We start from the raw sequence: 16,371 nt of genomic DNA, 5'->3' as shown, positions 1-16,371 counted from the left end.
ATGGTGTCGAGTGCTGTGCTTTACACATATCTCATTTAACCTTCACAATGATGACATGGAATTTGCCGGTTATTTTCATGGCAGATATTAAAACATGAACTTCAGTTGCTGAAATGGAGAAGCAAGTTAAAATGCAACGTTGTTGCTAAGGAAGAATTCCCATTTCCTGAACACAGTGCATCTGAAGTCTCTCTTGGAAGCAAGGTTCCTGAATGTGACATTTCGCTGTTCCCCGAAAGAGTGATCTCACGGGTTTGTATGAATTCATGTATCATAACTTCATAATGTTTATGTAAAGAGTGGTTTTATAAACCTGTCATGAATGATGGGAATCCTATTTCAAAGAAATGTGTTTTTTTACAACTAGCTGAGGGTTCAACTCATATTTTTAGAGGTCATCCTTTTGGATGGCTGTAAGATGACTCTAGCAATCAAAAGTGGAGAAAGTAAAGCTACAGGAAATAAGAAGGGAAGGAAAACAGTCCTCCTTCAAGCATACATTGTCATTTAAGGTGGAACAGGTTTTAGCTATCGCAGCACACACTTTTTCATTTTTAATCCCTAATTTTTAAAATTTCACATGATGCCTTCACTCTGGGATATAGTGCACCTTTCAATTAGATGAAATATTTGTAGTATCTTTTCCCCCTAGATTGTGAATTCATAGAAAGAATCATGTAGTTACAGCTTACAATTCACTGAATTGATCTCTGAAAAATGAGCCATAATTCCAACTATAAGTTATATTCTCTCCTAATTTGATAGATAAATAATTTCTTTGTGAGACTGCCTGGGAAATGGTAGAAGAGTTATAAAATACCACCTTATTCTGATCAATGAAAGCTTCACATTATAAAATCCCGTGCGTTAAATACACCCCACTGAATGTGCAAAATTAAGCTCAAGTTCTATTTGGGGACAGGGTTTCTATACGTCTATGTCTAGTCCAGCATTTTACGTATCGCGTGGAGTTAGGATAAGGATATTTTCGCCCATAATTTCCTCTTTATAAAGTGTCTATTCTATCTTGTTCATTTTGAAATTGGAATTCCCACAATTTGCTTGCTGGTTTGTAATAGCTCTTTGTATATTGGTAATATCAAACCCTTTGTTTGCCTGGAACATATCAGAGATTTCCCTCCTACACCTGACGCTTGCCTTCAGTTTTGTCTGTACAGTCTTTCCGTGAGAGAAGCTTCAGAGCTCTGTATAACCAAGCCTAGCACTCTTGTCCTAATTATTTCTCTTTTTGTGTCATATTAATATGTTATTCTTAGTGGTTTTTCTAAGCCGCATCACACTCTTTCTTACACTGATATGGCCGTTCTTTTGTCTTTGAATTCTCACACTATTCATTGCTAAAGTTTCTTTGTTTCCTTTATCAGTGGCTGCGCTGGGGTTTTCAATTCATCACAGATTACACCTTCACGTAATTTTCTACCCCTTTACATGTAAGGTAATATCCTAACAAGAATATGCTTTCATTTTCCTTCTCCTGTGCTTCCCACTGTTATTGCCATGCATCATATCGGCAGGTGTTTATAAACCCTATAATGTATTATTTTTGCTTTAAATAGTCAATTATACTTTATTCAGCATATCCTTCTTTTGTTATTTATTTTTTATTGATGTGTAATTAACATACAGTGTTATATTAGTTTCAGGTGTACAATGTAATGATTCAACAGTTCCGTGCATTACTCGGCGCTTGTCACAATAAGTGTGCTCTTAATCTGCTTCATTCATTTCACCCATCCTTCCACCCACCTCTCCTCTGGCAACCACCAGAGGTATTTAAAAGTCTGATTTTTTGTTTGTCTTTTTTTTCTTTGTTTGTTCATTTGCTTTGTTTCTTACATTTCACATATGAGTGTACTTCTCTAACTTATTTCACTTAACATCATACCCCCTAAGTCTATCCATGTTTTGCAAATGACAAGATCTTGTTCTTTTTTATGGCTTGGTAATATTCCATTGTACATATACTACTTCTTTAACCATTCATCTAGGATGGACACTTGGGTTGTTTCCATATTTCAGCTATTGTAAATAATGCAATAAACATAGGGGTACATATGTCCTTTGGAATTAGTGTTTTCGTTTTCTTTGGGTGAATACCCAGTAGTGGAATTACTGTATCATGTGGTAATTCTAGTTTTAATTTTTTAAGGAATTCCATACTGTTTTCCACAGTGGTTATACCAATTTGCATTCCTACCAATAGTGCATGAGGGATCCAAAACTTGTGCATTTGATTTTAGCCATTCTGGCAGGTGTGAGGTGATACCTCATTATGGTTTTGATTTGCATTTCCCTGATGATCCATGATGCTGAGCATCTTTTCATGTGTTTGTTGGTCCTCTGTATGTCTTCTTTGGAGAAATGTCTGTTCATATCTTTTGCCCATTCTTAAATCAGATGATTTGTCTTTTTGATGTTGAGTTGTATAAGTTCTTTGTATACTTTGGATATTAACCCCTTATCAGATATATCATTTGCAAATATCTTCTCCCATTCAGTAGGTTGCCTTGTCATTTTATTGACGGTTTCCTTCACTGTGCAAAAGCTTTTTATTTTAGCATAGTCCCAATAGTTTAATTTTGTTTTATTTTGCTTGTCTGGGGAGACATATCTAGAAAAATGCTTCCATGGCCAATGTCAAAGAAATTACTGCCTATGTTTTCTTCAAGGAGTTTTATAGTTTCAGGTATCATATTTAGGTCTTCAATCCATTTTGTGTTTATTTTTGAGCATGGTGTAAGAAAGTGGTTCAGGTTCATTCTTTTGCATGTTGCTGTCCAGTTTTCCCAACATCATTTGTTGAAGAGATTGTCTTTTCCCTATTGTATATTCTTTCTTCCTTTGTCATAGATTAATTGACCATATAAGCATGGGTTTATTTCTGGACTCTATTCTGTTCCCTTGATCTATGTGTCTATTTTTGTGTGGGTATCACAGTGTTTGTATGCTATAGCTATATAATACATCTTGAAATCCAGGATTGTGATACCTACAGTTTTGCTTTGGCTGCTTGGTGTCTTTTGCGGTTCCATTCAAATTTTAGGATTATTTGTTCCAGTTCTGTGATAAATGTTGTTCGTATTCTGATACTGATTTCATTAAATCTATAGATTGTTTTAGGTACTATGGACATTTTAACAATATCAGTTCTAGGGTGCCTGGGTGGCTCAGTGGGTTAAGCCTCTGCCTTCTGCTCAAGTCATGATCTTGGGGTCCTGGGATTGAGTCCCCCATCAGGCTCTCTGCTTAGCGGGGGGCCTGCTCCCCTCCCTCTCTCTCTCTCTGCCTGCCTCTCTGCCTACTTGTGATCTTTGTCTGTCAAATAAATAAATAAAATCTTAAAAAAAAAACAAAACAATATCGATTCTTCCAGTCCATGAGCATGGAATATCTTTCTATTTGTTTGTGTCATCATCAATTTCTCACATCAGTGTTTTATAGTTTTTGGTATATAGGTCTTTCACCTCCTTGGTTTATTCCTAGGAATTTTATTCTATTTGATGCAATTGTAAATGGGATTGTTTTTAATTTTTTTTCTTTCTGCTATTTCATTAGTGTATAGAAATGCAACAGAGTTCTGTATTAATTTTGTATCCTGTGACTTTACTGAAATCATTTACTCATTCTGGTAGTTTTTAGGTAAAGTCTTTTGTTTTTTCTATATACAGTCTCATGTCATGTAGAAGGAAGGAAATAATAAAGATTAGACCTGAAATAAATGAAATTGAGTCCAAAAAAAAAAGCCACCCACAATAGAAAAGATCAATGAAACCAGGAGTTGTTTCTTTTTTTTCATTATTTGAATTCAATTAATTAATAGGAGCTGGTTCTTTGCAAGGATAAACAAACCTTCCACCAAACTGGTCAAGAAAAAAAGAGAGAGGACTCAAATAAACAAATCAGAAACGAAAGAGGAGATATAATGACCAATGCCACAGAAGTACAAAAGATTATAAGAGATAATCGTGAAAAATAAGATGTCAACAAATTGGACAACCTAGAAGTGGATAAGTTCTTAGACACATATAACCTTCCAAAACTGATACAAGAAAAAAAAAATTTTTTTTGAATAGACTGATTATGAGCAATGAAGTGGAATCAGTAATTTAAAACTCCCAATAAATGTAGCCCAGCACCAGATGGCTTCAGAGATGAATTCTACCTAACATTTAAAAAAGCGTTAATATCTCTTCTTCTCAAACTATTCCAGAAAATGGAAGGGAAGGAAAAACTTCCAAATTCATCCTATGACGCCAGATTACTCTGATACCAAAACCGGACAAAGACACAACAAAAGAAGAAAACTGTAGGCCAATATCTCTGATGAACATAGATGCAAAAATCCTCAACAAAATAGCAAACTGAACCCAACAGTCCATTAACAAACATTCTCCATGACTGAGTGGAATTTATTGCGGGGATACATAAGTGGTTCAACATCTGGAAGTCAATCAACATGATACATCACATCAACAAAAGGATAAAACCCTCATGATAATCCCAATAGATGTAGAAAGAGCACTGGACAAAGTACAGCATCCATTCATGATAAAAAAAACAAAAAAAACAAAAAAAACCCACAACACCAACAAAGTGGATTTAGAGGGAACATGCCTCAAGAGAATAAAGGCCATTTATGAAAAACCCACAACTAACACCATACTCAATGATGAAAAAACTGAGAGCTTTTCCTCTAAGAACAAGACAAGCATGATCATTCTTACCATCTTTATTCAACATACTGCTGGAAGTCCTAGGTGCAGCAATCAGACAAAAGAAATAAAAGGCATCCAAACTGGTAAGAAATAAGTAAAACTTTCAATACATTTTACTTTTAACAATCTGAAGCTTCTAGACAAGTTGCAAGTACTGTACAGAGAACATTTCCTCAATGGTATTGAAAGTAATTTGCCGACATAAGACCTCATCGTCACTGACTGCTATTGGTTTATTCCTGTGAACAAGAGCATTCCCTTAGAGGCAACCATCAAAATCCTCAAACCCAGTTCAGGTTTTTTTTTTTTTTTTTTTTAAAGATTTTATTTATTTATTTGGCAGAGAGAAATCACAAGTAGATGGAGAGGCAGGCAGAGAGAGAGAGGGAAGCAGGCTCCCCGCTGAGCAGAGAGCCCGATGCGGGACTCGATCCCAGGACCCTGAGATCATGACCTGAGCCGAAGGCAGCGGCTTAACCCACTGAGCCACCCAGGCCTCCCCAGTTCAGGTTCCCCAGTTGTTCTAATAATGTCCCAGTAATGCAGAAGAATTCAGTCTAGAATCACACATAACAATTGGTTACTATGTCTCCTGAATTCTCCTTCCATTTGCAACAGCCCCTCAGCCTTTTAATTTTCACGATCTTCACAGGAAAATTAGGTCTGTTTTATTGTGGAATATCTCTCAACTTGAGCTTATTTGGTGTTTCCTCAAGAATATACTCAGGTTATGCATTTTCATTAGAAATACCATGGACAGGGCACACGGGTGGCTCAGATGGGTAAGCGTCTGACTTCACTCAGGTCATGATCCCGGGGTTCTGGGATTGAGTCCCGTGTCAGGGTCTCTACTCAGTGGGAAACCTTTTTCTCCCTCTGCCTCTCTCTCTGTCTGTCTCTTGTGAATAAATAAATAAAATATTAAAAAAAAATACCACAGACATCACGCTGTGCTCTTCCCATTGTAGCATATCAGTGACAGGATTTGGATTTGCCTATGATTGGGGATGGTCACTTTGATCACGTGATGATAGTGGTGTCTGTCAGTCAGGCTTCTTCACTACAATTCAGTCACCTCCTTTGTAAATGATAGGCATGTTACTGCTACTTTAACATTATATAAGTATTCCTATTCATTTCAGTTTGTTTATTTACATCAGTATGGATTCCCGGTTTTCCATTTTATTTGTGGGTTATAATCCATTACTCTAATTATTTTGTTGCCCAAACTGTCCTAGATTTGGACAGAGTCAAGTTGCCTTCTGTGTCCATCATTTCTTCAGTATTTTCTTACTTTATAGCACAGCTTGCTGTCCCAGGCTCACCTCGTACTTTCCTTGTCCCACCGTGGATAAGTCATTTCTCCAAAAGTCCCTAAATCCTTCTCAATGGCAAGTATACATAGAAACCATGAGCACTAGCTGTGTTCGTTGCCATTGCAGTGTCACGTCCCCTTAGGTCTTCTTGGTAGGAAAAATGAGAGACTCTAAGTAGCTATAAACCTAAATAGCACCCAGATACTTGCAGTTTTATTTTTGAACCATAAGGTTCGTTCTAGTTCTCTCTCATCCCATATTTGCAATGTCCTTCTTCAGCAGTGAGGATCCTAGCCTTCATTATTCTTCAGATCTTTACTTATTTGACCATCCCCCTGTGTGTCACCAGCCACACAGTTTGTTGCCACTACCCCCTCCTTTCTTCATTGTGCTCAGACTTTGACATCCCTTGCCAGGCCACCCTCTTAGGGGCTCCGGCTCTGACACCATGTGACCATTGCCTTCCCCACTGTGTGGATTCCTTAATAACTTTGGGCTAAGACACACTATACTGAGCACTTCCTAGGTAGATCCCCTCCTTGTCCTATGCAGGCTCTGACAATGCATGCATAAGCTGCCCCTCCTTGGGGATTGCCTCCTTACACCACATAGACTCTGTCCTTCCTTACACTCTGTCCTTCCTTACACTGCATAGGCTCTGTCACTCCGTGCCATCTGCCCACACAGAGGCACGCTCCACATCCTACTTGGCCCCTTGCACAGGGTTTTCTTTCCTTGTTTCACCTTCTTTGTCCTACTCAGGTCTAACCTCCCTCTCTGCCTTCCTCTCATTAGGAACACCCTCCTCATCCCTCTTAGGCCCCCGGTTTCTACACTGAGATATCCTGCCACGTGGATGGATGCCCTCCTCACCTTGCTTACTCTCTGACTTACTGTCTGCACTGGGCAGATGTCTTCTTCTTGAACCTCATTTCCTTGGGGCTTCAATAGCCCAGAGTGAGCCATGTGTCCTCATTTGCCTTCCTTTTCCCATCTGGGCTCTGAAATTCCTCTCAGCCATTCTTTCTTAGGAACACCCCTCCTCACCTATCTTGGACTCCAAAACCCTGCACAGGGTTATCCACCGAGTGGATAGTCCTTTATAGACCCCAGTTTTGATATCCTGCTCTGGGCCAATAGAGCTCCCCTGCACCTTCACCTTGGCATAGATGTCTCCTTTGCTTAGACAAATTAATATTTTCCCACAGGTCATTTAATTCCTATTAATTTTTTGTTAGTTTCTTTTATTTTTCTTTCTGTGCTTCTTCATTTTATTTGTTTATTTTTTTATTTTAAAGATTTTATTTATTTATTTGAGTGAGCTAGCACAAGCGGGGGAGGGGTAGAGAGAAGATAAGCAAACTTCCTGCCCTGCAGGGAGCCCGATGTGATGAGGGGCTCTATCCCAGGACCCTGAGATCATGACCCAAGCCAAAGGCAGGTGTTGAATGGACTGAGCCACGCAGGTGCTCCTGTGCTTCATTTTAAACAGCGTTTATTGCTATGTCTGCAAGTTCAGCACACTGCACACAAAACTGTCTTTAAAAGCCATTAACTTTTGTCCAAATCACCTGTGAAGACAGCATTACTCACCAAAACTGGAAAAAAAAAAGACACCAATAATTTGTGGAATAGATAGCCAGCAACGCGTTGCTGAATTTTGAAAATGAAATGAATTAGAATGTTTTCTAATTCTTACTGGCTTTCATTAATCTCTTTAATCTTTAACTACTTTAAAGGGAAAAAAACGCATGTAGTCTATCTTGACTTTAGAAGCATCTCAGAAAGAGATGGACAGGGGAAAAGGCACAATCAGCAATAATTTGCTCATAGTGTATAGCAAGAAAATCATTGGTCATTAGTAGCATCTGGCTAGTTTTATAGTAGGGATTTTTTGTCGTTGTTATTGTTGACTGCCTCTGCCCAAAAGAATTAAATAGTGTTTCCTTAGTCTAAAAAATGCAGTGTCTAATTTGCTATCAAGCCCTTCAAGTGAACCTTTTCACTATGAATACTGTATTCATCTCCAGAAGTTTAATTTGGTTCATTTTTCAAATTTCCACCTCTCTCCTTTATTTTTCATTGAAATCCTTAAACATTTTTTTTTTTTTAAATAAAAGCTGCTTTAAAGTGATGAGGGAGCAGAGGCTGGCTGAGGACAAAGCAAAAGCTGGCACCTTGCACCCCCTCTCCACCCGCTCCCCTCCCCTTGGTAACGCGTGTGACATTCCTCAGGCACCCCTGACTGCCATAAGTGAGAAACAAATAGTTAACTTGCAGAGATCACAATCCTGCAAGACAATCTCCCTCGGTTTACAAATGTCCTAGAGATCTACTAACAAAGAAGTTATCAATAGCACAAGTTTCCAGAGGCAAATAACTCAGTTCCTCAAGCCCTAAATAAAGTTAAATTTCTTCTAAACCCAAATCTCACTAACAAAGAGGCTTGGTAGCAGAAATGTGAATGCTTGCCCAAAGACAACACTGATCAAGCCACAAGGCCTCGAGTATCCCAGCACCTTATAGGCCCTCTTTAGCATATGAAAGCTCCGTTGAAACCTCCCTTCCCCTCACCTTCCCCCAACCGCAAGGTACAGAACCTGCCATCCCTCACAACCTGGGGCAGCAGCTCTTCCTGCCCACGGGTCCTGTGGGGACCACCATTTTGCACCAAAGATGTCTCAAGAATTCTTTCTTGGTCATTGGCTCCAGACCTCAGCCCACCGAACCTCACCTAGGTTCTAGAACTTCATCAAAAGGACTTTTCTTCTAGGCCTATTATCCCTGTAATATCTCTCGGTGCTTACATTTTTAAAAAATTTTTCTCTTGGTTATGTGTCAGATTTTCCTGCTTTTCACAGTTACAGTACTTTTTTAATTATAGGCTGGATATTTTGTAAGTTACATTGTTGAGTGCCTGGATTTTCTTTAACAATTTTATTTATTTATTCGGCAGGCAGAGATCACAAGGCAGGCAGAGAGAGAGAAAGAGAAGCAGGCTACCCATGGAGCAGAGAGCCCGATGTGGGGCTCGATCCTAGGACCCTGGGATCATGACCTGAGCTGAAGGCAGAGGCTTTAACCCACTGAGCCACCCAGGCACCCTGAGTGCCTGGATATTTTTGTCTTTCTTTAAGGAATGTCGAATTTTGTTTTGATAGTTAGCTAATTTACTCAAATTTTAATTTTCCCAGCTTATATTTAAACTTGGTTAAAGAAAATCTAGAGTAACTTTTATTGAAGGCTAGTTTATCCTTACTCCTCCCATGTGATCTTCCTAGGTCTTTTTTGAATGCTCCAAGAGTTCAAAGACGTGTCTCCACTCTGATTTGTCTCTACTTGTAAATTTCCCAATACTATATATATAGTTGCTCTGCTTACAGATCCCTGGTAGATGTTTTTGCCCTGGTAGGCATTTTTGGTCCAATCTTGTGGCATGGCATCCTGCAAGCACACTCAGCTTAGAATGCACTCAAAGATGTGAAGATCTCTACGCTTATTTCTCAAGCCTTTTTTCTTTGTAACTCCCACTTTTCTAGTACTTTACCCATAAACTCCAGCAATTTCAACATCCTTGAACCCCATTAACTATTTCCTTGGCTTAGTGAGACCACCTTTCTTTCACAAGCAGCTAATAAATGCCTCTAGGAAGAAAGCGTGTGGTGTAATATGGTCACCTCATTGATTTCCCTTCTTTCAGAGATCAGAATATTGTGATACCTGTTGTCTAACAGTTAAAAGCAGTTGTTTCATATATTTGGTCCATTTCTCTAGCTGTTTGTGATGGGAGGCATAGTCTGGTACAAGTCACCTCATCATGGCTGGAAGTAAAAGGCTATTGGTGGTTTTCTGAATCTACATGGGATTCAGCCTTAGGGGCCCCAAACCATGCTATCAATCCTCCTATGGGTTTCTTTCTTCCATTTCTTACAGAGACTATTTAAACTTTTGTTATGGACTCAATGTTTGTGTTCTTCCCAGATTCCTCTGCTGAAGCCCTGATTCTCTGGAGATAGGGCTATGAAGGTGATATAGATTAAATGAGGTCATAAAGGTGGGGTCCTAATCCAAAAGGGGGCTTGTCCATCTAAGAGTCAGAGATACCAAAGCTCTGTCTCTGCCTTGTGAGCATACCACAAGGACGCAGTCACCTGAAAGCCAGGAAGACAGTTGGCTTTCCAGGTAACCAGGAACCAAATTAGCCAGAATCTTGAGCTTGGATTTCCCCGCCTCTGGAACTATAAAAAATAAATTTCTGTTGTTTAAGCCACCCAGTGGACAATACTTTGCTTTGGCGTCTGAACAGACTAATGCCCTTCTTCATTCTTACGACACATCCCCCCCTTCCTCGCCCCGCACCTTCACTTTCTGTCCTCCTTTACCGAGAAAATATATGCCATCAGGTGGGAACTCCTCTAACTTGATTCCTGACCCCTTTCCTTTTCCTGATCTCTTTCCCCTTTTTTCAGGTGTACCATCCACACCCACCTTTGTTTCCTTTTCTGTTCTCAGGGATTTTGCCTATATAATGTACAATACTGATATCAGATGCTTTCTTTAATTTCTGCCACAGGTGATGATGCAATCTTATTTTCAGATTGTTACCAGTATCAGTTTTGAGTCAACAAGGAATAGTTGACATAAAGCATAGTTACTTGAAATACAAGGCCATTTTCCAACACAATTTCTGTTGCCTCTTAACCAGGGCACTCAGTGGTCCACACACATGGAATCATTCCTGGATGTCAAGGACTATGTCTTATTCATGTTCCCCGATTTATAAGCAACCAAAAAAATTTATCAAGTGCATGAATTTAACATTTAAGAAATTATTATATGCTGCCCCAATTCAAGTTTAAGAAAAGGTACAGATCTGTAATAAAAGTATCAGTAGGGGCGCCTGGGTGGCTCAGTGGCTTAAGCCGCTGCCTTCAGCTCAGGTCATGATCTCAGGGTCCTGGGATCGAGTCCCGCATTGGGCTCAGCGGGGAGCCTGCTTCCTCCTCTCTCTCTCTGCCTGCCTCTCTGCCTACTTGTAATCTCTCTCTGTCAAATAAATAAATAAATCTTAAAAAAAAATAAAAGTATCAATATTTTCCCCAGGCAGTTTCTTTTGTCTGTGAAAGTCAATTCTCTAAACAATTATTGATAAATAGGCGTAAAAGGTAAACTTACAACAGCTACAAAAATATCCATGCCAGTTGAAACGGAAGAGAAAAGGAACCAAGTTTTGAGAGATCTTTAGGTTTCACATCTTTTCAAGAACACCCCATCTTTCTTATGGGTCTCCATATGGATGATTTAAGGAAAGCATAAAAAATTTGAAGTCTATAGTTTTGGGAGCTTACTGATGACTGCAAACTCTTCAGTATGCTCCAAAGGAACTATTTTTCCTTTAAAGATTTTATTTATTTATTCGACAGAGAGAGAGAGAGAGAGAGAGAGAGAGCAGGAACACAAGCAAAAGTGGGAGAGGGAGAAGCAGGTTTCCCGCCCAGCCTGGACCTTAATGCGGGGCTCGATCCCAGGACCCTGGGATCATGACCTGAGCTGAAGGGAGATGACTTAATGACTGAGCCACCCAGGTGCCCCTGAAGCAGCTATTTATTTATTTATTTATTTATTCATTCATTCATTCATTCATTTATTTTTAAAGATTTTATTTATTTGACAGAGAGAGAGAGAGAGAGAGATCACAAGTAGGCAGAAAGGCAGGCAGGGAGAGAGAGAGAGAGAGAGAGAGAAAGAAGCAGGCTTCCTGCTGAGCAGAGAGACCCATGTGGGACTCGATCCCAGGACCCGGAGATCATGACCTGAGGCGAAGGCAGAAGCTTAACCAACTGAGCCACCCAGGCAGCCCCGAAACAGCTAATTTAAATACAGTGTTCAGGTTTAGTTATTCTCTAAGGTATGAGCTACTACTGCCTTCACCTACCAATATAAGAGAACATGACTGATGGTGGGGCTTAAAGAAACAAGGTCTTATTTGTTTCCTACCACACAAAGTCCAGAGGAAGGCAACCCAGGTCTGGTCCTCCACAATGCCAATAAAAATGGAATTTTTCTGGGGCGCCTGGGTGGCTCAGTGGGTTAAACCGCTGCCTTCGGCTCAGGTCATGATCTCGGGGTCCTGGGATCGAGTCCCCATCGGGCTCTCTGCTCAGCAGGGAGCCTGCTTCCCTCTCTCTCTCTCTCTGCCTGCCTCTCCATCTACTTGTGATTTCTCTCTGTCAAATAAATAATAAATAATAAATAAATAAATAAATCTTTAAAAAAATGGAATTTTTCTATTGTCTTGCTCCACAGTTCTTAGCATCTTCTTGCTGATTGTCTCATGATTGCAAAATGACTACCCTACGTCCAGCCATATCTTCACTCACTAGGCTTAAGAAGGGGGAAAATCACAGTGGTAGGAGGCAAAAAGGTTGGCCTATTTTTGTGTGGAAAAGCCAGTTTCCCCCAAGGTTCCACATTCAGACTTTCACTGATGTGTTTTAGGCTAGAACTTTGTCACTAGGCCTTGTCTAACTGCAAGTGGCTAGGCAGGAGGGGACTCTGAGTGGGGATTGGGTGAGTTACAACAGATAAGGAGCAAGCAATTATTGAAGAAGTCAGTACAGAATTGCTGCAAAGGAATTCTGGTTTAATGCTCTTCCCTCTCCTAATTCAGAGGATCCAAAAATGCCAATTAATAAAGAACCACAGCATCCAGAGTCTGCAAACCATCTCATAAAGTGATACAAGAGACTTGTATACAGAAATTTCAACACTTACCATGAGGTATGAGCTGGCCTGTTTTGTCATAAGAAGTGTTTTGGTTTGATAATATGGAAGAAGTGGCTTCATGTCCTTCCTCATCAATTACCAGCAATATTACTTTAGGCAATTTCAGCCCTCTTGACTCTTGATCTTTTTTTTTTTTTTAAGATTTTATTTATTTATTTGAGAGAGAGAGTGAGAGAGAGCACAAGCAGGGGGAGCAGCAGAGAGAGAGAGAGGGAGAAACAGCCTTCCCACTGAGCAGGCAGCTGGACACGAGGGTGGGGTGGGGGGCTCAATCCCAGGACCCTGGGATCATGACCTGAGCCAAAGGCTTAACCGGTTGAGCCACCCAGGCACCTTGTGGTACTTGATCTTTAAAACTTCCCTGTTCTCATCTCTCCAACCAAACTCTAAATTTAGGGAGAATAGTTTAGGTTGGATTACTTGAAGTTTTAGAACAATGAAAATCATTGCCAGTTTTTGCATTTTACATATTATTTCCGGTATCATGTCATGGGGTTATGATCAGGCGTCCCATCCCTTCTACTCTGATTTTCACTCCCACTTCCATGTAGAAGAGTACATAGAGTGCTTTTGGGATCAGGCTTGTAGACTTTGCCAGTGTTCAAACCATAGCATGATCTAGAAAAGAACATAGAAGTTTCTGTGTTCAGCTTTTACATTTTTCAGGAGCTGAGAATCTAAGAATGACATACCCAAAGTCAGACCACTACAAAACTGAGAACAGACCCTGATTTTGCTAATTCTTGCTTAAAATTAAAAACTCTATGGGCTCCTGGGTGGCTCAGTTGTTCAGCATCTGCCTTTGGCTCAGGTTGTGAGCCTCGCATCTGGTTCCTTGCTCAGCAGGAAGCCTGCTTCTCCCTCTCCCATTCCCCCTGCTTGTGTTCCCTCTCTTACTATGTCTCTCTCTGTCAAATAAATAAATAAAATCTTAAAAAAAATAAAATTATAAGCTCTATACCATTCTGCTTATTCCTCTGGGAGAATTCTAAAGAAATAAAATATGTACATGAATATTTTTCTTCTGAGACAAAAAAGGAATGGAACCATTTATATCTGCTTAGTTTTATTACCCTTAAAGTATATGAATAACATTTTTCTTTTCCAAATGACTAAATCTTGGTATGACACTGAAGTACTGCATTATTTTTAAATCTTCTCAAATTTTTCCCCTATCAAATAAATTGTTAAGAATGTCCATTAAAATGCAAAGGTAGTAGAAGAGTGAATTTATATAATAGTGAAAAACTGGAAGTTAATGATTCCACGATTCATGTCTTGAACATTTGGGTTTGCTAAGTTTATTAGTGCTATAGATTTGCAAAGTTGATTTTTTAAACCATAGTTTAAAATGGCATCTAATTTGGTGACTTCTCTGGTCAAATAACTCTCAGGGACTTGAAGAGCAAAGATGTTAAAAACATGGAAATGTAATGTGGATCTAACTTTATTTAACATTTTGAAAAGTGTTGGTTATTAAAAGAAGTTGAGATTAGTACAATTTATGTTGCCTAATGTTTTGAAGGAATAAAAGCAGAGCCATCTGGAATGAGATACAACTGGAACTTACTTGGAAAACATCCTTAACACTGTAGGCTTGATTTTTTTTTTTTAAAGATTTTATTTATTTATTTGACAGACAGAGATCACTAAGCAGAGAGGCAGGCAGAGAGAGAGGGGGAAGCAGGCTTCCTGCTGAGCAGAGAGCCCTATGTGGGGCTCTATCCCAGGACCCTGGGACCTTGACCTGAGCTGAAGGCAAAGACTTTAACCCCCTGAGCCACCCAGGCGCCCCCATGTAGGCTTGCTTTTTAGTTTCAGTTACATCAATCCATGAAAACTGGTCAGGTTCTGTTTTACAACCATTTTCCTTAGTATCATTTATGCTTTGGGAAAGGCTGATTAGTTAGCAGATGGTAGGACTCATACGCTGTCTCTCAAATTCAGAGCTAGCAGGAGGGTTGCCTAAGATCATTTTCCATGAAAATGCAAGATTGGGTTTTTATTTTGTTTTGTTTGGGGATGTGTGTAGTTTGGCAAGCAATACAGAGAAAAGCCTTATGTTGACGAATTTAGAAAGTCTAAATCATATAGTTAGGTAATGAATGCAGTTGTCTTAAAATATAAAATATCTTGGTTAGCTTAAGAATATAAGTAGTGTCTTAGGTCTGCCTTTCATTTTAAATAACTATAATATTTTGTTTGTTTGTAAAAGATAATAGCACATGAACTTGCAAGGAGTTATAAAATCACCTTCAGTGTTGATAACTCATCTTCTCACTTGGGGGAAAAAAAACAAACCCCAACACCCTGGACAGGTGTTAAAACTTGTACCATGTTGCAGGAGAAGAACCAGATGGTTCAGGCCTTTGGATTAAATTACTTAGAATAGTAAAGCAGAAGAGAATTCTCAATGACTTCTTGAATCCATGTTTTGATAACCTCAGGGGTCAGTCTGATGTTAATTCACTGAAGCAGAGAGTGGTTCCAAGTTTCATAGGCATGTACTATGGGAACTTCAGATAAGGGAAGGTTCCAAAGCCTTGCTCTATCAAGGAACTATGTATGTGTTGGCTCCATCTGTGGTGTGGGTGAAAAAGCAGATGGAGCAAAACATCTAAAAATTGTTTTAGGATCAGCTTATTTTTGATGGAAGACTGCTCTGCCCGTGGACCTTGATTTTGTCAATGTCTGTTCTAATCAGTAACACTAAGTGAAATGGCTTACAAATGATGTTCCTATAAAGTTTTCATGACAAATTGTAGAAGATGCTATATTAATTTTAGCAGGGACCACCTTTGCAAAATGATACATCATTCCTAAGATGAAAAGCTACTCCACAGAAAGAGGCAGCCATTTGGAAATGGAGAGCGTGTGCTCTAGAGTGTGGGTGGCCAGTCCTGTCACTAGCTGTGTGACCTTGGGCATATGGCTTAATCTCTTTGTTTTTAAGTTGTTTCCCTTGCAGTGGGCGGATAATTAAAAAAAAAAATCTCTTCTGTATTTGCTATTAAATGATTTAATTAAATGATTAATAATTTAATTAATGATTAAATGATTTAATACATACAAAGCGCTTAGAATGATGCCCAGCATATGGTAAGTTCTCAGTAGAAGTTAGTATCATTGATATGTTGGATTTAGATGTCTGAATGATGGAGAAACCACGGAATAGGAAGTCATGGAAGACCAGGTTCTAAACTTAGGCCTGCTGGCTCTGTCAGCTTGCTGACCTCCCACGGGGCATCTAACTTTTCTCAGCCTCAGTTTAAAGACTGAAAATCTCTAGCGGAGATTTGTAGTTTCTTCTGTTAGATGAGAGGGCAAGCTAGATGCCTCTCAGACCACTTCTAGCTTTAAACATCTGTCACCATCTATGACCCTTGGATAGAAATAATCCTCCCAGCAGAGGAAAATATCAGGGGTGAATGCACAAAATCAGAGAGAGGGTTTCGCCCATATTCATGCCTCTGTCCCGAATGCTTCTCTACCCCACTGTTAGTTGGATTCGTTCTCTCTCTTTCTTTATATTT

General features: G+C 39.5%; 1 protein-coding gene across 2 annotated transcripts in view; it reads left to right on the top strand.

The window, feature by feature from the left end:
* FBXL13 (F-box and leucine rich repeat protein 13) overlaps positions 1 to 16,371 on the top strand; it is a 251,845-nt gene that overhangs the window by 42,783 nt on the left and 192,691 nt on the right. For both annotated transcript variants that reach the window (XM_082691862.1, XM_082691861.1), the window contains exon 7: positions 85 to 252. In XM_082691862.1, the coding sequence (XP_082547988.1) occupies positions 85 to 252 (168 nt within the window). The remainder of the gene's footprint in view (positions 1 to 84; positions 253 to 16,371) is intronic.

This window comes from Mustela nivalis, assembly GCF_964662115.1.
Source record: "Mustela nivalis genome assembly, chromosome: 12".
Classification (NCBI taxonomy): domain Eukaryota; kingdom Metazoa; phylum Chordata; class Mammalia; order Carnivora; family Mustelidae; genus Mustela; species Mustela nivalis.
Note: the sequence above shows the minus strand (reverse complement) of the source record. Positions and strands in the feature narration are given on the sequence as shown.